Below are 22,587 nucleotides of genomic sequence, written 5' to 3'. Positions count from 1 at the left end.
TGACAATTAAGTTCGTGGACTTGCTACCATGAGCTTATCTTGGCAGCACTGTACAAACAATTGGTAAGGTTTCAAAACTTTGGTATATCAGGGTTCACAGTTGTTTTTAAAGTTGGTGTGTAATAGTATCTTGCTGAGTATTGTTCATTATTGTTGTATGTTTTGTGTACCATCGTCAGAATGTCAGAGCTTGAATCAGAGAAATGAATAAAACATTTATAGATTTCTTGTTAAACTTAGCAAGAATGGAAGTGAAATCAGGGACATGTTAATCCAAGTTTATGGGGATAATGCCATGAAGAAAACAGTAGTGTACAAATGGATTAAACTTTTTTTCTGAGGAGAGAGAAAGCATTACTGATGAAGAGGGGTTAGGGCAGCCAGTAACAAGCAGAACTAATGGAAACATTGCAAAAATTCATTGAATTATGTGTCAAAATCATGGCCAGATTTTGAGAAGCACAGCAGACCAAGTAAATACTGATGCAGCAACAGTCATGAAAATCTTAACTGAAAATCCTGGCCATGGCTTTTGTGTCATGACAATGTACCAGCTCACACGGCACTGTCTGTGAGGGAGGTTTTGGCCAGTAAATATAGAACTGTATTGGAACACCCTCTCTACTGACCTCATCTGGCCCCCAATGACCTTTTTCTTTACCTCAAGATAAGGAAATATTGAAGAAGATATTTTGATGACATTCAGGACATCAAGGGTAATATAATAGCAGCTTTGATGGCCTTTCCAGAAAGAGTTCCAAAATTGCTTTGAAGGGTGGATTAGGCATTGGTGTTGGTGCATAGCTTCCCAAGGGAAGTACCTTGAAAGTGACCACAGTGAATTCAGCAATGAGGTATGTAGCACTATTTTCTAGGATAAGTTCACGAACTTAATTGTCAGACTGTGTATTTTAGAGGTTTAATGTTAGTATGCTGAAATGTTCATTAAGTTTAAGTATCCCTATTACTATCCATCTATAGTTTACCTGAACTGTTTCCAAAATCCTCTGGGCACGTAGTATTGTAGTCGAGAAGCAGCTAAATGACCAAAGATGACCTGAAGGTGTCTTAAGACACCTATATTGTACTCTTTCCTATCTTCTGTTTTACTTAATGCTGGTTTATCTTCAAATTGTTGAGGATATCCAAATACATCATCCCTGGGATCAACATTGCTCTAGAAACCAAAAATTATCATTAACAAGCTAATCTAAAGTATAGTAAAATATGCTGAGACAAATGCCAGTTAGTGAACAAATGATTTGTTATTTTCAAAGCACTTAACTTTCAATTTATAAATTTTAATTTACAGTATTGGAGTGTATCCCCACCATTTCACATATGAGTTTATCATAAATGAATAACCCTAACCATGTATCAGAAGCAGATAATAATATAATATAGCAGAGTAGAATTAGTGTGGTGATCAAGGTAGACTGAACTGGACACAAAGGCAGCCTCTATTGCTTATAGGCTAAGTAACTAACTTTGAGAAAGTAAAAATTGTTTACACTTTTGTTTTTATTTATTTTTGGAGACAGAGTCTCACTCAGTTGCCCTGGAGTTGAGTGCCATGGCATTATTGCTCACAGCAACCTCAAACTCCTGGGCTCAAGCGATCCTCTTGTCTCAGCCTCCCAAGTAGCTGGGACAATAGGCGCCTGCCACAACGCCTAGTTATTTTTAGAAATTGGGTCTTACTGTTGCTCAGGCTAATCTCAAAACTCATAAGCTCAAGCGATCCACCCGCCTCAGCCTCCCAGAGTGCTAGGATTACAGGCGTGAGCCACCACACCCGGCTTGTTTACTCTTAATGTTTTAGTTTCCTTATGTGGCAATGAGGATAATACATTCTTCAGGTAGATATTGTGAGGATTATGAGATGTGTATAAAATAACCAGAACTGTGAACATTTAATGAAATACACAAAGTACAGTCAGTCATGCTTTGCTAACAATGGGGATACATTCTGAGAAACTGTTAAGTGATTTTATTATGGAACCATCATAGAATGTATTTATACAAACCTAGATGGTATAGCCTATTGCTTGTAGGCCATAAATTTGTATAGCTATTACTGTACTACATACTGTAAGCAACTGTAACACAATGCTTCAGATACTTAAACTTATCTGAACATAGAAATGGCATAGTAAAAATATGGTATTATAATCTTATTGGACAAGTATCATTTATGCGGCCCATCACTGACCAAAACATTATATGGCATGTAAGAGTAGTATTCTTCAACAAATGGTGTTGGGTAAACTGAATATTCACATGCAACAAAATGAAGTTGGACTCTTATCTAACATTATATACACAAATTACATCAAAATGGAACAAAATCTTAAGAACTAAAGTCACACAGCTCCTAAAACACACGGCAAAAGCTTCAAGACACTGGATCTGGCAATGGTTTTTTGAATAGGACACCAAAGGCACAGGAAACGAAAGAATAAAATAGATATATTGGACCTCAGGAAGATCAAAAACTTTTGTGCAAAGATACTCTCAAAAGAGTAAACAGGTAACCCCCCTAAATGGGAGAAAGTATCTGCAAATCATTTATCTGGTAAGAGGGTAATATGTAGTATAGAGAACTCTTTAATCTCAACAACAAGCTAGAGTGATGGCTCATGCCTGTAATCCTAGCACTTTGGGAGGCAGGGACAGGAAGATTGCTTGAGGCCAGAAATTTGAGATCAGCCTGACCAACACAGTGAGACTCCATCTATACAAAAAATGTAAAAATTAGGTGGGCATGTGCCAGTAGAGCCAGCTACTCAGGAGGCTGAGGCAGGAGGATCATTTGCTCTAGGAGTTCAAGACTACAGAGAACTATGATGATACCACTGTTCTCTAGGCTGGGAAAAACAGCCAGACTCTATCTCTAAAAAAGAAAAGAAAAAAGACCCCTCAACAACACAATGTGATTAAAAAAATGGACAAAGGATCTGAGAGTTATTTCTAAAAAGAATACACACAAGTGGCTAATAACAAGCATAGGAAAAGCTGCACAAAATCATTAACCATTAGGGAAATGAAAACAGAAATCACAATGAGGTAATATCTCATATCTATTTTGGATGGCTACTAGCAAAAGAAGAATATATCAAATGTTGGCAAGGATGTGGGAAAATTGGAACCCCTATGTGCTGTTAGTGGGAATATAAAATGCAATTGCTGTAGAAAACAGTTCCTCAAAAAATTAAAAACAGAATCACCACATAATCCAGCACTTCCACTTCTGGGCATGTACCCAAAAGAACTGAAAACACAAGGCAGCCTTAGTCAGAACAGCTCAAATGGAGAAGCAATCCAAGTGCCCATTAACAAATGAATGGATAAACAAAATGTGGCACATACATACATACAATGAATATCACTCAGCCATTAAAAAGAAGAAATTCTGACACATGCTACAACATGGAACATTGAGGACATTATGGTAAGTAAAATAAATCAGCCATAAAATGGCAAATATCATATGATTCCACTTAAATGAGATAGTTAGAATAGTCAAGATCATAGAGAGAGAAAGAATGGTGGTTGCCAAGGACTGGGGGAAGGGGGAAATGGGGAGTTGTTTAACGGGCACAGAGTTTCAGTTTCCTAAGAGGAAATGTCCTGGAGATGGGTAGTAAGATCCTCAGCATTATACAAACTCCAAATTACACTGAACACTACACAAAAAAGATGAGTCCAATAGCCACTGCTTTAAGGACATACAAACTATGCTAAATATTAATTGTAGTTTAAAGTCTGGTAGACAGTGAATACTACACTACGTCAACAGGCAGTATTCCATGCCGGGAGAAGTCCACCCCTACTTTCAAATATACTTAAACCTGACAAAAGTACAATACTCTCTTAAGAGAGAAGAGTATCTGGTATTAGAATTTCAAAAACAGAAATAATTAAAATTTACCTCATTGTCTTGCTTCTCATCCCCAGACATATCATCATCTACATCACTACCTGTCCCTTCAATTGCAAGAATACCATTCCTGATGGAGGGAATCATGTAGAGTTGCTGAATCACAGAATTCATGTAGCAAGTAGCACCAGCATTTTTCAGCCCCACAAATCCCTTCGGTGGGCGGGGTCCAACAGGTGGCAAATATTCCCACTCAGTAAGTGCTTCACAAGCTGAGAAAGAAAAGATTCTTATAGTATAAACAACTATTTTGTTCTTTTGAGCTCTATTAAGGTAAAAGAGTAATACAAGCCAATAATTCTACTCACAATTCTACTAACCCTATAGCTATCCTAAACAGTGCTCTAAGTCTACATTTTATCTTCAAACAATCTAAGACACAATGCAACGTGCACCACTGTGCAGCTTCTTAATCATTCACAAATCCATGTTTTATCTAATGCTGCTTCTATGGCAGTCAAAGAAGTAGTCAAACAAGATGGCATAACACTAACATCTACATGCTAACTTAATTTTTATTATTAGTCATTAATTTTCTTAATTATTTCATACTTTTGCATGTTTTAGGAAATGCCCTGAAATTCACCATGGCATGAAGTGTTAGATAAACATTACAACACATTATAGCTTCCCTGGGGTTTTTGAGACAGAGCCTCAAGCTGTCCCCTTGGGTAGAGTGCCATGGCTTCACTGCTCACAGCAACCTTCAACTCCTGGGCTCAAATGAGTCTCCTGTCTCAGCCTCCCAAGTAGCTGGGACCACAGGTGCCCGCCACAACGCCCGGCTATTTTTTGGTTGCAGCTGTCATTGTTGTTTGGTGGGCCGGGCTGGATTCGAACCCGCCACCTTAGGTGTATGTGGCTGGGGCCTCAGCCGCTTGAGCCACAGGCGCCAAGCCGCTTCCCCGGTTTTAAATAAACTAAGACCACCTGCACTCACACTCTGGTTCTGATGTACACCAACTCTTTTTCCCCACCTTCAGATGAGGTTCTGTTTACTCCTAGTAAATATAACAATAAGAGTCTATATCCACAATGTTATTCCAAGGGGTAAACAAGATTAAGTGGATTTCAAAGTTCTGTGAAAACTGTAAATCACTGTACATTTCCCCATCTCCCTCTACTGGGGAAAATGTAAACATCATCATTTTGTAAGGTACTGGTCAAATAATTATGTTGAATTGAAAGGTATATAGTCAATAAATGGAATTAGATAAATATGTATTGATAGGGGACAATGACAGATACATTAGTAAGTGGAAAACAAAGTGAATAATACTGTATTATATTCCAATCTTTGGTTAAAAACTGAACAAAAAAAGATTTTTTAATGTATATTTTGCATACATATAGATGCCAAGACAACAGATATGAACGGATGACAACGGTTGTAGCTATCAAAGTGAACCAGGGAAGGGATTTGCAGAAACATACTTTTTAGTATGTTGTAAGTACCCTCTTCACTACTTGAAATTTTTACCATGCCAGTATACTATTTTAAAGCAAAACTAAGTAAACTAAAACCCATTAAGTTAAAAAACAAAAAGCAAACCTCACTATACATAGATTTGATAGAATAGGTAAAGGTCTAACCATTTAAGCAGTTAGTTTAATCAGAAACTCCTTAGTAATAAAAACTTCCTTATATTCCAAAATGCAATATATCAAAAAATAATTCAACGTATTCTTAAACATTTACTGTAACCAGTAATTTTCTTAAGTGTTGTAGCTAAATAGTGGTTTTCTCTTCAAATAGCCCGAGATATACTTGAGTTATTTCTCCTTTGTCTGGTATTTTATATTGTCCAAACCTTTTAAGAGCTTTAGTTCCTATCTGTAAGATCAGGTGTCTACAGTCTATTTCATGGACTTGAGGTGGGAAAACATTAAAGTACACTAATAATATGGTATCTCCTCACATTCTAATTTTCAAAAACCTAGATTTTCTTAGAATTCATAAAAAACATCAAAAGACTTGTAAGTGAGGGCCTGAAAGGTTTTTTTAATGTATGTAATTTAAAACTTTAAGTTTGAACTCTATGGCATTTATTTTGCCTACTTATTACTCTGGAGTTTGGGTTTTATTTTAGATTTGATGAGATAAAATTTATTTTGCCAACTACTTGAACCACTTATGACATTCAACAAACATTTGAAAATTTTTCTACATAAAGGCTCTCGGCTTGGCTCCTGTGGCTCAAGTGGCTAAGGCACCAGCCACATACACCTGAGCTAGCGGGTTCAAATCCAGCCCGGGGCCTGCCAAAAAAAAAAATGACAGCTGCAACCAAAAAATAGATGGGCGTTGTAGCGGGCACCTGTAGACCCAGCTACTTGGGAGGCTGAAGCAGGAGATCGCTTGGGCCCAGGAGTTGGAGGTTGCTGTGAGCTGTGATGCCACAGCACTCCACCCAGGGTGACAGCTTGAGGCTCTGTCTCAAATAAATAAAATAAATAAATAAAATTTAAAGCATTAGCATTATCAATCATTACTTTGTATTTTAAAACACTTACTAGTTATTGCTGTGCCAATGTAGTACATTTCAGTCAAAGAATCTACTATTTGTTTGAGATTCCTCACACAGCCAACAGCTAGTGCTACAAGTAACTCAAAACCAGCATTAATTGTAGCTGGTGAACTACAGACTGGAATAGCCTGTTCAGCTGGGAGCTCTCCATTTCTCATGTACTGTAGGTAAACGTTGGACGCAGGAAAGATGAAATCATCTATCAATTCCTAAAAAGTTAAAGAAAAAGAGATTATATAATTAATAATGATACATAGTTTTGGGAAAAGAAATGTCTCTTGTAAGGAAATAATTTTAAAATTATTTGTCAGAATTTAAGATCTTATTATATCAGAAAATTTACTTAGATTTTCTATTAAAAAGACCTAACTCAAAATACTATTTATAATTAACAAATATACCTAATTTCCTACATTAAAAAATCTTTAAATATTAAAAAGATTTCAAGTATTTACATTTTAAAAATAAGTATACTCTGCTCAGCACCCGTAGCACAGTGGTTACAGTGCCAGTCACATGCACCGAGGCTGGCGGGTTCAACCGGGCCAGGGCCAGCTAAGCAACAATGACAATTGCAATAACAAAAACAAAACAAACAAACAAAAAAAAATAGCTGGGCGTTATGGCAGGTGCCTGTAGTCCCAGCTACTTGGAAGGCTGACGCAAGAGAACCACTTAAGCCGAAGAGTTTGAGGTTGCTGTAAACTGTGACGCAGTTACCAAGGGTGACATAGTGAGACTCTGTCTCAAGAAAAAAAAAGTATAGTCTTTTAATGAAATGCATACCAAAAATAAACCCATTTTAATAAAATACTTGAGTTACCACTTAATACGAAGAAACTCATTTAAAAAAATATGATATACAAGATATATTTTTATACAACAGATGTTTGCCTCATTTATATAGCCTGATGGAACAACCAAGATTTTCTAAACAGAACAATTAAATAATGCTTATTTACTTTACACCGAAAAAAAAAAAAAAAAAAATTTTTTTTTTTTTTTGCAGTTTTTGGCCGGGACTGTATATGAACCTGCCACCTCTGGCATATGGGACTGGCGCCCTACTCCTTTGAGCCACAGGTGCCGCCCTACACTGAAATATTTTTACACATAAAATCTGGAAACATCTCTTGAATAAAATCACAACTACATTTAAAAAGAAATCATAACCCTGATATTAGTTTTTAAAAATTAAAGAAATAGTCAAGTTAACACACCAAAAACATAACTATAAATTAATAAGACAGATTTGATGATAAACATTTAGAAGGTCAGGATATCTTGTTTAGGACCAAGAACACAGAACTTACTTTAATGAGATTAGCACCTCCTTTTTCACAACCAATATGAAACTTTTTCTCAGGAGTTTGAAAGGCCAATAACTCCTTTGTCACCCCAAGGTGGCCTTCCAAGATCGTCTCTTCAACACCTGTTTCACCAGTTCTTTTAACATCATCCTGCCCACCAAAAGAAAAAAAAAAAAATCAAATGCCTATTTATGAAAGAAGGGAGGATGCCAGAACAGGACAGAGCTGCAGGGACATGAGATAATTCCTCTAAACCTTTCCATTCAAGTTAAAAGTTTTCATCTTCAGAACATTATAAAAATAGGTTTTATGAATTATTAGAAGAAATAGTAATTCCAAGGCTTAAAAACAAGAAACAAATTCTCATACATTTCTGCCTAACTACAAAGTTCCAGGTGTTATGATCAAAACTGCTAGTCGATCAGACTCATTTTTTTTGTTGTTGTTGTCGAGACAGAGTTTCACTCTGTCCGCCTGGGTAGAGTGTTGTGGTGTTGCAGTTCACAGCAACCTCCAACTCCTGGGCTCAAGCGAGTCTCCTGCCTCCGCCTCCCAAGTAGCTGGGACCACAGGCGCCGGCTACAACGCCCGGCCATTTTTTGGTTGCAGCTGTCATTGTTGTTTGGCGGGTCCGTGCTGGGGATTCGAACCTGCCACCTTAGGTGTAAGTGGCTGGCGCTTTAGCTGGTTGAGCTATAGGCGCCGAGCCGATCAGACTCATTTTTGATGAAACAATTCAAGAATACTTAAAAAAAAAAAAAAAAAAAGAGAATTGGCAAAAAGGTCCAAAATACTTAAAATGGAGGAAGTTGAACTATCAATGTTTGAAGTAAGCAAAAAAGTATTCTTTGGTCCTTTTTGTTGTTCTTTGGGGGTTTTCCATTTAACAAAAATGCTCAAAACTATAAACCAAGCCAGGCGTGGTGGCTCCTGCCTATAATCCTAGTACTTAGGGAGACTAAGGCAGATGGATTGGCTTGAGTTCAGGAGTTTGAGACCAGCCTGAGCAAGAGCGAGATCCCATCTCTACTAAAAATAGAAAAACTAGCTGGGCGTTGTGGCAGGTGCCTGTAGTTCCAGCTACTCGGAGTTTGAGGCAAGAAGACTGCTTGAGCCCATGAGTTTGAGGTTACTGTGAGCTGTGACGCCATTGCACTCTACCCTAAGGTGACTCTGTCTCAAAACTAAACAACAACAAAAAAACGAAAACTAAAACTATAAATAATTTATTAACAAAACACTCTATTTACTAATACTGGTCACGATAAAACAGTATTAACCATCGCAACTTACCCTAATTCTTTTAAGCCAATCAATTTCATTATTGAGAAGAACTTCAGCATTGGGCATATTAATACTACTATTGTAAGCATAGTTAAGAAGGTGCCTCAAAAGAGTGAAATAGTCGCCTGAATGTTTCGCTCTCTCTCTGGCTGTGCTCTGAAAATAATGAAGAATATGAATTTACATGTCCATACTCAGAATACTTTAAAAACCCCAGAGTCAACTACAGCAGATGACTAAAATAACATGGGCAATTACTACTATTTGTTAAATACAGACTGATTTAACATTAATGCTAAACTCATAAATTTCTGAATATTCCCTGTTTATAGAGAATGAATTACATTGATAGGCATACTGAAAAACATCTTACCCCCAAAACAGTAAAGAGCAGAGTAATGAAGAAAAGAAGAGGCCGATGTCCCATGCAACATCTGGTGCACATTAAAAAGAACTGCTCCTGTGCCACCTGACGGACAGTTCTGAAACAAAAATGATTCACATTTAATCTATTATTTTCATTTTTTTCTAAGAAGATTCTAACACCATTCTAAACTGGCAGGGAGAGTGTAAGACAGCATAAATTAAGGACTCAAAGCCAGCACCACCTAATAGGTAAACTTAAGCTGTATGCCTAGGACTATTATCCTTAAATTGTCACTATGAGTATGAGAGACATCTTCTAACAGTCTCCTTGAAAAAGGCTGGAAATGTTCCTCTAGATATCAAATGCTCTACAATAAAGTCTGATGCATCTTTGTGGACCTGTACAGAATTTTCATTTAATTGTGTTTTGAAACAGTAGCTTGGTACAAATTCTCTAACAATCACAGTAAAGACATTATGGCAGCTGTTCAGTATATCATACCTAGTGATTCTAAAACCACAGTCCCCAGGATAAGCAAAATCAGCATTATCTGGGCACTTGTCAGAGAGGTTAATTCTTAGGCTCGAAGGGTTAATAAACCCTTCAGGTGATCCTGATGTGTGCCTAAGATCGAGAACCATTGTAATATACAAGATACTCTTATGATGACCTGTGGGAAAAACTTATCTCTGGCCCTGTACTGAGAATTTTACCTACCATTGTGGATCTACCTTGTTAAAAAATATTACATACTACATAGATCTCATTAGAAAAAAATGCTTCCAGAGGGCATAGACAGCATCTATTTTATTTATTTTTGAGACAGTGTCTCACTATGTTGCCCTCAGTAGAGTGCCATAGCATCACAGCTCACAGCAACCTCAAACTCTTGGACTTTAGTGATTCTCTTGCCTCAGCCTCCCATGTAGCTGGGACTACAGGCTCCTGCCACAACACTGGCTTTTTGTTGTTGTTGTTGAAGTTGTCATTGTTGTTTTAGCTGGCCCAGGCCTTATTCGAACCTGCCAGCCCGGGTATATATGGCTGGCGCCCTATCCACTGAGCTATGGACACAGTCAACAGCCATCTATTTAGTTAACACAATGCCCTTTGGAACCTAGAATACCATCCAGCATATAAAAGAACCACTTACTAATGTACAAATACTTTTTCTTTATAAGATGGTAGGTTTTTTTCTGTTGGAAAGTAAGCTCTTTCAGGGTAGGGGCTTTGCATTGTGGATGTCAGACTTTCTGGCACCTAAGACAATGTTTGACATAGGGGAGATGCCTAATGAGTATCTGCTGACTAAGCAGATCCCACAAACTACATTTCATGAATATCTCTGTCTTTGTGCTAGCTATGAAAGAGCTCAGAACCTAACTTAACATCCAAGTTGTAAAGAACTCAACTGCATACATTTTCTGTACTAACATCCAAGAGGGATGATCAGATCTACATCTGATGATCTATTTCTGGGGAGGTCCATAATTTTTATCAGATTTTCCAAAGCTGTATTTCAGTTCCACTGCCTTGGTTTCTACCTACAGAATCTGACCATCCCTCTTGGATGTTAGTACAGAAAATGTATGCATTTTTAGATTTCTGAAAATAGTCCACAAATCAGAAGGACTCAGGAGCCCCTAAAATATTTGTGTGTAGAATTGGGGAGAGAGGGGTCTAAGTTACGGGAAGCCAGGAGGACCTATTTTTTCTGGGGAGGTCCATAATTTTTATCAGATTTTCCAAAGCTGTATTTCAGTCCCACTGCTTTGGTTATTTTTTTTTTCTTTTTTTAAGACAGAGCCTCAAGCTGTTGCCCTGGGTAGAGTGCCATGGCATCACACTCACAGCAACCTCCAACTCCTGGGCCCAAGCGATTCTCCTGCCTCGGCCTCCCAAGTAGCAGGGACTACAGGCGCCCACCACAACACCCAGCTATTTTTTGGTTATAGTTGTCATTGTTGTTTGACAGGCCTGGTCTGGATTCGAACCCTCCAGCTCTGGTGCATGTGGCTGGTGCCTTAGCCGCTTGAGCTACAGGCGCCGAGCCTGGTTTATTAAGAAGTATGCAACCCAAATAGAATAAGGGGATCCATAAAGAGCTGGTGCTTGTCCATTCCTAATCAAATTCCCCTGAGCCTATGCAGACTTCTACAGTGCAGCCCTCACAAGAGACATGTCTGTTGACAAATACTGTAGAATCTGATCATCTACTATCACTTCTATTACAGCCATACTTCTGACCACTGTCATCTTTTATTTGAATGAATAAAATAGTCTATCTGCTTTTCCTACTAGTCTACATCCTATTCTCAACAAGAATAAACTTACAACGTTAAGTGAAAGTTTATCATTTCTCTGCTCAAAACCCTCCAATGGATTCCCATCTCATTTAGGGTCAAATGTCATAACAGTGAGGGACCTATTAAAATCCTTACGATGCCAGGCACAGTAGCTCATGTCTGTAATCCCAGCACTATGGGAGACAGAAGAGGGAAGATCCCTTGAGGCCAGGAGTCATAGACCACCCTAGGCAACACAGCAAGATCCAATCTCTACAAAAAGTAAAGCTAGCTGGGTATGCTGGCACATGCCTGCAGTCATAGCTACTCAGGAGGCTGTGGCAGGAGGATTACTTGTGCCCAGGAGTTTGAGGACGCAGTGAGCTATGACTGCACCATTTAATGCCAGCCTGGGTGAACCCTGTCTCTTTAAAAAAAAAAAAAAATTCTTACAGACTATTACCCTCTCTGAGTTTATCCCTTACAACTGCTCCCCCCCCCCCCAATTCTGCTTCAGTCACACTGGTTTCTGTGTTGTTCTTTTATACATCAGGCATGTTCAGGTATTTATTTCTGTTGTTCTTCCTCTCAAAACACACTTACACCCTATTTTGTCTGTTTTACGATATCCTCAAGCGGCTAGAATAGTGTCTGATAAAAACAGGTACCCACATAAATAATCAATATTTACCACATAAATAAATAAGACTGTCTACTATATTGATATCAAACACTACTTAAATCGCAGCATCACAGGCCTTCTATCAAACTGACTCCCACTAACCTTTCCTTTACAATACTGTCAACCCTTTACTCCTTATCTACAAATCAAACCAGAACACTCAGCTCTGCTTTGAGAGTAATATTCCAAGAATGGTAAAGTCAATGCCTTCATGGATGAGAGAGGTAATGTATTTAACAAACAAGTAGGCAGAGTATAAAATAACAGGCCCTGGAAAGGGCTGTAGAACATATTATGCAAGTAAGGGAATTCAAATTCAATTGCAACTAATTGCAATAAAATAAGAGTGTTATGATGTGGAAGGAGACCAGCTAATCAGAACAGAGGTCTGAGAAACCTTCCTAGTCTAGGAATAAGTAAACGTTACTGGAAAATGTGGCATTTACATTAAAACTTCTGAGTGAGCAGAAGCAGAGACCAAATTGTGGAGTGCTTTTATAAGCCAAATTTAAATTCTTACACTTAATTCAAAAGGTTATGAGAAGACATGAAAAGATTTTAAGAAGGAAAGCAACACAATCACATTTTGCAGAGATCCTTCCACCTGCTGCGTGGTCAACAAATTAAAGGGGTGCAACACTAGGGGTGGAAAGGTCAAGGATAGTGCAGTTGTCTAAGCCATCAGTGTTGATCGCTTAGACAAGGGTAGAAGTTGTATCAGGAGGACAGGAGTGTATGTATGAATATACGTATCCAAAAATGCACTGAAGTATAAACAACGTAACTGAGAGGGTGAGCAGTGGCAATGCACACATTCCATTTTTATGCACGTATAAATCCTACTCAAACACGAGCTCACAAAATCTTCACTTCTGCTACTTCCAGGCAGAAAATATCTTATTCCTAATTCCCCAAATACATTACCTTTTATGGCACCAATTTCTGTCTCAAAGTTCCCAGAACGTAAGACCTGCCTTACTTGACTTTGAATTTTAATTGCCAGTACAAAGTAGGGAATCACGTATTTGCTGGTGTGTGACAGAAATTAAGTCAGAACTCAAGAAGTAGAGAACCTTGTCTGAGTCTTAGTTTTGGCATCTGGTGATGGTATGACTTTGTCAGTCACTTAATTTCATCAGTTTCACCATCAACAAAGTCTACTTCCAAGTTTCTACAGGGACTGAGAAGTGCTTTGTAAATAGTTATGCTTGCCGGGTGCAGTGCAGTGGCTCACTCCTATAATCCTAGCACTCTGGGAGGCCAAGACAGGCAGACAGCTTGAGCTCAGGAGTTTGAGACCAGCCTATCTATTAATTATATGTAATAATGACACTAATTTGAGCTCAAGTTTAAAGAGTTACATGATATATATATGAAGGTCAGGATCTGATTAATGTAAAAGGATGGAAATCAACATTTTTTTTTTTTTTTTTTTTTTGAGACGGGAGCCTCCAGCTGTTCCCCTGGGTAGAGTGCCATGGCAACACAGCTCACAGCAACCTCCAACTCCTGGGCTCAAGTGAGTCTCCTGCCTCAGCCTCCCGAGCAGCTGGGACCACAGGCACCCCCCACAACGCCCAGCTATTTTTTGGTTTGCAGCCATCATTGTTGTTTGGTGGGCTGCGCTGGATTCGAACCCACCACCTTGGGTGTATGTGGCTGGCACCTTAGCCACTTGAGCTACAGGCGCCAAGCCAGAAATCAACATTTTTTACAAATCTGATTGACTTGCACAAAAAGAATTCCAGAACAAAATTTCATATCAAATCAATAGTTTGACAAAAAAAACACATGGCTTATAGGAATCCAAAGAGGTTTATGTCCTATTTAAATTTTGCAAACCAAATTTTAAAAAATGGGCTAATTAGTACTTTGAGATATTGGCATTTTGCAGACATAAAAAAACCAAATAAATTTAGATTAGGCAAAACACTATTAAATAAAACTTTCTTCAGCATCAATGTGGCATAGAGATAATAAGTATTTGATTTCTGGGATATATTTTGACAGCATAAATTCATTTGTTTATAAAAATAAGATCAAATTTCTTATAATTAAAAAAACATACATACTTGCTGTGGCAGTGCAATAGTAAGTCAATGATGAATGTCTGCCAAGCCTTTTCTTTACTAAGAGCATCTAAGGCTGTCGGAATCAAAGCAAAACATAACGTCATCACTTCCAATGCCTCACAGCAAACTTGTTCATCTTCCAAGTCCAGTTCATTGCCTGCATTGGTCTGTAAAATTATAATTGGGAACAAATTATCTAGAGAAACATTCAATAAACCTCTCATACAACTTCAAGATTATTGCTAAAAACTTAACTCACATGAACCACTTTGCTCCAGCCTAAGGCATGCCACTCTTGAGGCCCCTTTGGCATTATCTAGAAATGTCTGTAATAGAAAATGAAGTCTAATTCTAATATTTAGCTATATCCCAAGGAGGGCTGAAGGAGCACACTGAGCACAGCACTTCTTTGTCCTGCAGGCTCTCAGATACCTTTATAATTCTATTCTTCTGCCACCAACAATCATTCCTTTCTAAAGAACCACTCTGGCATGAGAGTTAGGCACTTTTCACTAATTCCATTATCTACTTTGCCTATTATGCCATTGTATTAAAAATCATTGTCTTGGACAACTGTTTAGGAAGGGTAAGATTTTTATAGCATAAAATAAGCTTGAGTAGGTCCCTAATAAATTTTTTTTTTTTTTTTGAGACACAGCCTCAAGCTGTTGCCCTGGGTAGAGTGCTGTGGCATCACAGCTCACAGCAACCTCCAGCTCCTGGGCTCAAGCGATTCTCTTGACTCAGCCTCCCAAGTAGCTGGGACTACAAGGCGCACGCCACAATGCCCAACTGTTTTTTGGTCGCAGCCATCATTGTTGTTTGGCAGGCCAGGGCTGGATTCGAACCCACCAGCTCAGGTGTATGTGGCTGGCGCCTTAGCCACCTGAGCCACAGGCACAAAGCCAGGTACCTAATAAATTCTAATCTGACTTTGTTCATCAAAAAGTAATAACTATAGCACATACCTGAGACAGAATAGGCATTCAATTATTGGCTGATTGACTATCCAGGATTGTACTAGACAGGTACTATGAAATACCAACAATTATCCCAGGGAAATCAGGGTTATGTTGGCCAAAAAAGTGAAGCTCTACTGAGTTAAAAAAGTTCCTGTAAGTTAATTTTTCCTTCTAAATACACAGTAGTAGCTATCAGGGTCAAATATACATGACAGAAAGTCAAAGAGCCAGGCACAGACTCTCTTCTGTAATAATTTATTTGCTTAATCTAAAGGTCAAGGATGTTACCTAGTCACTACTGGTCCTACTTTTGACTGCTTTAATACGTAAATGCCATAGTACCATAACTGACAGGTAAACCAAAAATTTACACAGGACAGAAAGATGAAAGAATAAAGAGAATTAGAGAAAGCAAATTCAATATGAAACAATTATATCTGATCCCAGTGAGAAGCAGAAAATATTTCATTTAAAAAGCAGTCTCATGGCAGGATTCCTAAGTACTTTATTTTCAAAGTAAAATTTTATTATATTCTCAAATATAGCTATCAGTTAATTGTCAACCTTTAAGATTCAAGTGACCAATTTCTAAAGAGAGCAAACATACTAAAAATTCAGCCACACGTATAGCTAAGCAATACTTATATACAAGGAATGTATTTCTGTGGTAGTTCTTACCTTCTCATAAATTCTAGTGATTTCTTCATTTGAGCTAAATACTAGCTGTAACGTTCCACATCCTGATGCCCAGATAATTTTTTGTATAGCTCTAATAACACAAATATCAGGCATATATCTTGAAGCCTGCAAGATAATGAGTAATTAAAAACTGTTGAGAGAATATGCAGGTATTGCTATGAAGTAGTACAGTTATGTTTAGATTTCCAAGTTGTCTACGGTTTTTTTTAAAGAGCAATACTAAAATGTATGCTCTCCAAGTTGGTACTTGGACCCGCACAATTTTAAGACTATAAAGATGACAAGAATTTTACTCCTAGTTTCTTATTCAAGAGAAATGAAAACTTACCTCTGTACAAACAGTTGCACACAATGTTCACAGCAGCTTTATTTACAGTCAAAAAAGGGAAAGAAACCAATTGTCCTTTGCCAAGTATATGGATATGCAAAATATATAATAGTCATAATCGGATAATCCTCAGAAATAAACAGGAATGATCTGTGATCCATACAGCATAAATAATTCTCAAAGTCATTATACTTAATTAAGCCTGACACAAAAGAATACACACTGTATAATCCATCTGTATAAAATTCTAGAAAATGAAAAATACTCTATGGGAAGTAGACAAAAAGGGGCAAATTGAAAGACTAATAGAAATATTCCATATCTTGACTATGGCAGTGCTTTCCCACACCTATGTACCTACAAAAATGCACTGCATCTATAAACTTGAAAAGACTATTGTATTTATAAGTTACATATAACATACACAACACTAACCTCATCAGATATCTGCTGAGCAAGACGAACCGACACATTTCTAAGCATGCACTCAGATGAGGGATTAGGAATGCTCTGAAGGGCACTTTGTAGCACCACTGCTTGATCATGAGTAACTTGGTTGACCTGAAAAAAGTTATCCATTTTATTTGGAGTAATTTGTATATATTCAAACCTAACAATTTGCTCCTCATCTATCACTACTGCTTCACTCTGATCTCCTTCCACATATACTGTAGAACCTGTGGCAATCCCACACTTAAAAAGCTCTGTCAACAAGGCAGGCGTCCTAACTTTGTAGTGCCATAGATCTCTCTGCAAACCCCATCTAGATCAACCCAACTCGGGTCTCTACACCTGGGCTTCAGCTTAACCTTCAGGAGATAGTGACAAACTGAACACACTGGTTCCAACATCATCTAGAGATCCAGTGAAGTATTGCACATCTTAATATGTACATGCCAACATGCAGACCCTGCTTATACTCCACATTGTCACCCAATTCTGCTTTGAAAAAAAAAATTAAAGAATGTTAAAAACACAGGAAGAGAGGTAATATATAAAAGGTATCAGAGTTTTGACTTAATGGTATAATACGTTTTTAAATCCATTAAAAAAGATTAATTTTATTAAGTAGCCATAAGCCAGGCAATTCTTTTCTTTTGTAAAGACAGAGTCTCACTCTATGACCCTCAGTCTGTGGCGTCACACAGCTCACAGCAACCTCTAACTCCTGGGCTTAGGTGATTCTCTTGCCTCAGCCTCCCTAGTAGCTGGGATCACAGGCGCCCGCCACAACATCTGGGTATTTTTTGTTGCAGTTTGGCCAGGGCCGGGTTTGAACCCACCACCCCTGGTATATGGAGCCGGTGCCCTACCCACTGAGCCACAGGCGCCGCCCAAGCCAGGCAATTCTGACTGCCTTCAAGTTGTAAGCCCCTATCTATGAATTGAAAGAATCTCTACAAGATACTTCTACATTACTAACAATGTGTTTAACTTCCTACTGTGAACTCCTTGAGAATATATGCTATTACACATCTTTACATCCACTGGCACATTCTCAAATGTTAAAGAAAGGTAAAAAGGGAAGCATGTAATTGTTTTCTGTATAATTAAGCACCCGTATCAGGGATCATGCTAAAAATCAGTATTTACCCTAGCAAGACTGTTTTTTTTTAATCCTAATACAGATGGGACCTGGGTTGGATGCAGTGGCTCATGCCTGTCATCCTAGCACTTTGGGAGACCAAGACAGGACTACTTGAGGTTAGGAGTTCAAGATCAGCTTGAGCAAAAGCAAGACCCTATCTTTACCTAAAATTAAAAAAAAAAAAAATGGCTGGGCTCAGCACTTGTAGCTCAGAGGATAGGGCGCCCGCCATATACACTAGGGCTAGTAGGTTCAAACCCAGCCCGGGCCTGCCAAACAACGACAACTACAACAAAAAAATAGCCGGCTACTACAGTAGCTGCCTGTAGTCCCAGCTACTGGGAGGCTGAGGCAAAAGAATTGCTTAAGCCCAAGAGTTTGAGGTTGCTGTGAGCTGTGATGCCATTGCACTCTACCAAAGGTGACACAGTAAGACTCTGGTCTCAAAAAAAAAAAAAAAAAAAAAGACTAAAACTAAAATTTTAAACAGAATAAAACGCATACTTTGACTTATCATAAACAGGCACGCACCGAAAATTTTTGGTGACATGGAATAAAGTATGCTACCAAGGCAACAAAAAAGTCAGAATAAGCTCAGAAGTGGGGTTTAAGCCCAAGGTGCAAAGGGAAACTGACAACAGGTTAAATCAATTACATCTCTCACTACGACCTGTGTCTTTATTTATCTGCCAGGCACAATTAATAAGAGATTCATATGGGGTTTTTGTTAAAAGTTTTGTTTTGTTTTTAAAAGAGATGGGATCTTGCTCTGTCACCCAGGCTACAGTGCAGTGGTATAATCACAGCTCACTGTAACCTACAAAGTGCTGCAATAGGCATGAGCCACATCTGGCTTTTTGTAGGATAAAATAATTGAAAGTCAAGTTAGATTTAAGTGGGCAGAGAACTGCACCCTTACATTAAGAGCATAGTCAGTGAAGAACATTTGTACTTTTCATATAGTTTGATACAGGAAAACCTCTGAATAAGGTACTTTCAACTTTTTATTAAAAATTAGTGGCTCGGCGCATATAGCACAACCGGCTAAGGCGCCAGCCACGTACATCTAAGATGGCGGGTTCGAATCTCCAGCCCAGACCCACCAAACAACGATGGCTGCAACCAAAAAATAGCCGGGTGTTGTGGCGGGCGCCTGTGGTCCCAGCTACTTGGGAGGCGGAGGCAGGAGACTCGCTTGAGCCCAGGAGGTTGCTGTGAGCTGTAATGCCATGGCACTCTACCCAGGGGGATAGCCTGAGGCTCTGTCTCAAAAAAAAAAAAAAATTAGTTATCCTTTGCCACACTTGAATGACCAATGGCATAAATCCAAATGGCAAAGCAAAAATGGGTAACTTTCAACACTGAGTCAACTTTGACCTTCACGCTTAAAAGTTCTTGAGAATTTTAACTTTAAAAATTACTATCTACTATTATAAAAAGATTTTTAAAAAGTCTGTATTACCGATGTCATGGGATTCACACCTTCTGCACCTGGCTGACAAGCTTCTGCCACAGCTCGAACGTGGCCATAGCCAACAGCAGTTAGTAATAATTTGGCTATTTTAAGAGCATTGAGGTAGGCACCCCTTCGAGTTTCCATATCTGCATTTGGTAGGAAGTTATTTCTGGTCAGCATACTCAAGACAAGGGGCAGGCCACCACTTTTCAAGAAGTGAAACTGAAAATCAGGGGAATCATCAGCCAAAGGTGCACCAGCAGGCATTAACAAGGCATAGACTACCTGGAAAAAAAAAGAGAGAGAGAAGTAGGGGGAATGTACTAAAAGGTGTTTTTTTTTTTTTAATTAAGTTTAATTTATCCTATTATTGCTACTAAAAAATTCTCAACTATTTCAAAAATATTATAACTTACATGTTCTTGCATTACCATATAAAAGGTCACGTTTAAAGAACATGGAATAAATTCAAAAGGAAAAAAACCAACCTCTGTTAGGTATAGCACTTGTGAAGCTGAAGGACCAAAGAAAAGTGAGTCAAGAGATGGACTAAGGCTGCTTTCTCCAAGTTTGGCATGATCTAAACAAATTGCTCTTAATTTTTCTATTGTTGTGCTATCTGTAAGAAAAAGAGAAACAGTCTGAACAAAACAAGTCATGTGCTCATAATATTTCACACTTGATATTTTGAAGACCATTTTAATATGGAATAACAATCTATTCAGTTAGGGTATAGGCTCTAACTTCATAAAGCATAATCAGACCTAGATTAAGAAAAGAAAGCACAAAAACCAACCAGAGTTCTATAACTGGTCAATTTAAACACAAAGGAAACAGCCTGCTACTCAAGAGACCTCAATCAACATGCCTTCCTCAGCCACTGGAGACTGAAAAATATAAAGGAAAATATACATGGGAAGAAAGTAACAAAAAATTGCAAGCTCTGCTCTTCTCTCCAACTTCTCTATTGTTTACCCCCATAACACTATATCAACATGCTTCAATGAAAGAGACTCAGTAGTAGGTAAGAAAATGAACCCTAAAAAGAAAACATCAAAAAAAGAAATGCTTAATGTTCCCTTCAAAGCAAGTAGAGCTTTGATTTTGTCATTAAGATATGAGCTTCCTTTAAATTGCAGTTTAAAATTACAGTAAATAAAATAATAACCCCACAATACAATTAAGCATTATTTACCAAGCACTTAGATTTTAAAATAGTGAGTCAATTTTAGAAAGTACTTTGATAACCAAGTTATTTCTAAGGTAAGTGCTATATGATTAAAAAACTACTTAATAAAATTGTTTTAAAGTAAAAGCTTCTTTTGAAGAATGAAATTATTTTAATTATCTTTTCATTTCTACAATAATGAAAATTACTATAGTTTTCTTAGGGTAAACTAATTTTTATAGGCTTGGAAATAACTGCTATATCTTACCAAAACTTCTTCATTTATACTGAAATTGTTAGTTCTCCCTATTCTAAAGAAATAGTAACAACTGAAAGAGCAAACTTTTCTAAGATATTTGTGAATAACTTCTCATGTCATTAAATATTCATCTCCTATTGTATTTTTACTGATGCAATTTCAGATTAAAGCTGAAATGTCATTTTACCAGTTTAATCACTTTTATTGAGCATTTACGTTTTCTCCTCCCCTCCTTTATATTAAAGATCCTAGCAGTTAGATCTTAATATATTTCATTATGAATGAAAAATCCCAGAAACATAACAAATTTGGAAATAGGCTTGGCGCCTGTAGCACATCGATTATGGGGCCAGCCACATACACCACAGCTCGCAGGTTCAAACCCAGCCTGGGCCAGATAAACCACAATGACAACTGTAACAAAAAATAGCCAGACATTGTCACAGGTGCCTGAAATCCCAACTACCTGGAAGGCTGAGGGAAGAGAATCACTTAAGCTGAAAAGTTTGAGGTTGCTGTGAGCTATGATGCCACAGCACTCTACTGAGGGTGATAAAATAAGACTCTATCTAAAAACAAAACAAAACAAAACCACAAATTCTAAGTAAATCATTTAATGACGTTGGATTACTTCATTTCAGGAGTTTGAATTTGTACTTGCATTTGTGAACCTACATGATTTTAGGCCCCCATTTTATATAATACGGACGACAGAGAAAAATTAAAGCCACTCATAATCCTGTTCATCTAGAAATAGTCACAATTTTAGTTTACTTCTTTCTAGGCTTTTAGAAAGATAACTAAACCTAAGTAATTATATCAATGTATTATATAACAGTACAGAAAACTATGAGCAGAAATAGACACATGTTAATAGTACATGTCTAATATTCAAACAAAACATTTGAATACCAGAACTGCCATTTAAAAACAATTTGTATCGGCTTGGCACCTGTGGCTCAAGCAGCTAAGGCGCCAGCCACATACACCTAAGGTGGCGGGTTCGAACCCCCAGCAGGCCCACCAAACAACAATGATGGCTGCAACCAAAAAATGGCCAGGCACTGTGGCGGGCGCCTGTGGTCCCAGCTACTTGGGAGGCTGAGGCAGGAGACTCGCTTGAGCCCAGAAGTTGGAGGTTGCAGTGAGCGTGATGCCATGACACTCTACCCAGGGGGATAGCTTGAGGCTCCGTCTCAAAAAAAAAAAAAATTTTTACCTCATCTTTAAAATACAGATGAAATTTGTAATCCCCTTATAGGGATGTTGTGAGGTAAAAGTGAACTAATGAACAAAAAGACCTTACCGACTTGAGTATATTTAAAGATATTAGTTACAATAAACTCCTATAAAAAAGGAAATGCTTAGGTGGCGCCCGTAGCTCACTGGGTAGGGCGCTGGCCACATACACTGAGGCTGGTGGGTTCGAACCAGGCCCGGGCCAGCTAAAACAACAATGACAACTACAACAAGAAAAAAAAAATAGCCGGGCACTGTGACAGGCACCTGTAGTCCTAGCTACTTGGGAGGCTGAGGCAAGAGGATCACCTGAACCCAAGAGCTTGAGGTTGCTGTGAGCTATAATGCCACGGCACCCTACCCAGGGTGACAGCTTGAGACCCTGTCTCCAAAAAAATAAAAAAGGAAGTGCTTAAAGAG

At 38.2% G+C, this 22,587-nt stretch overlaps 1 protein-coding gene across 5 annotated transcripts in view; it reads right to left on the bottom strand.

Annotated features, from left to right (window-relative positions):
• Nucleotides 1–22,587, bottom strand: part of USP9X (ubiquitin specific peptidase 9, X-linked) — a 135,066-nt gene that overhangs the window by 24,360 nt on the left and 88,119 nt on the right. For all 5 annotated transcript variants that reach the window (XM_023519134.1, XM_023519135.1, XM_023519137.1 and 2 more), the window contains exons 22-32: nt 19,990–20,120; nt 19,508–19,786; nt 16,893–17,018; nt 16,109–16,234; nt 14,469–14,635; nt 9,436–9,544; nt 9,072–9,218; nt 7,782–7,928; nt 6,455–6,677; nt 3,932–4,152; nt 987–1,177 (exon numbers count right to left, since the gene is read on the bottom strand). In XM_023519134.1, the coding sequence (XP_023374902.1) occupies nt 987–1,177; nt 3,932–4,152; nt 6,455–6,677; nt 7,782–7,928; nt 9,072–9,218; nt 9,436–9,544; nt 14,469–14,635; nt 16,109–16,234; nt 16,893–17,018; nt 19,508–19,786; nt 19,990–20,120 (1,867 nt within the window). The remainder of the gene's footprint in view (nt 1–986; nt 1,178–3,931; nt 4,153–6,454; nt 6,678–7,781; nt 7,929–9,071; nt 9,219–9,435; nt 9,545–14,468; nt 14,636–16,108; nt 16,235–16,892; nt 17,019–19,507; nt 19,787–19,989; nt 20,121–22,587) is intronic.

The sequence above is a fragment of the Otolemur garnettii genome, unplaced genomic scaffold (genome assembly GCF_000181295.1).
Source record: "Otolemur garnettii isolate 467f Iridium unplaced genomic scaffold, OtoGar3 scaffold00158, whole genome shotgun sequence".
NCBI lineage: Eukaryota > Metazoa > Chordata > Mammalia > Primates > Galagidae > Otolemur > Otolemur garnettii.
The sequence above is the reverse complement of the archived record's forward strand: the minus strand, read 5'-3'. Positions and strand labels throughout refer to the sequence as shown.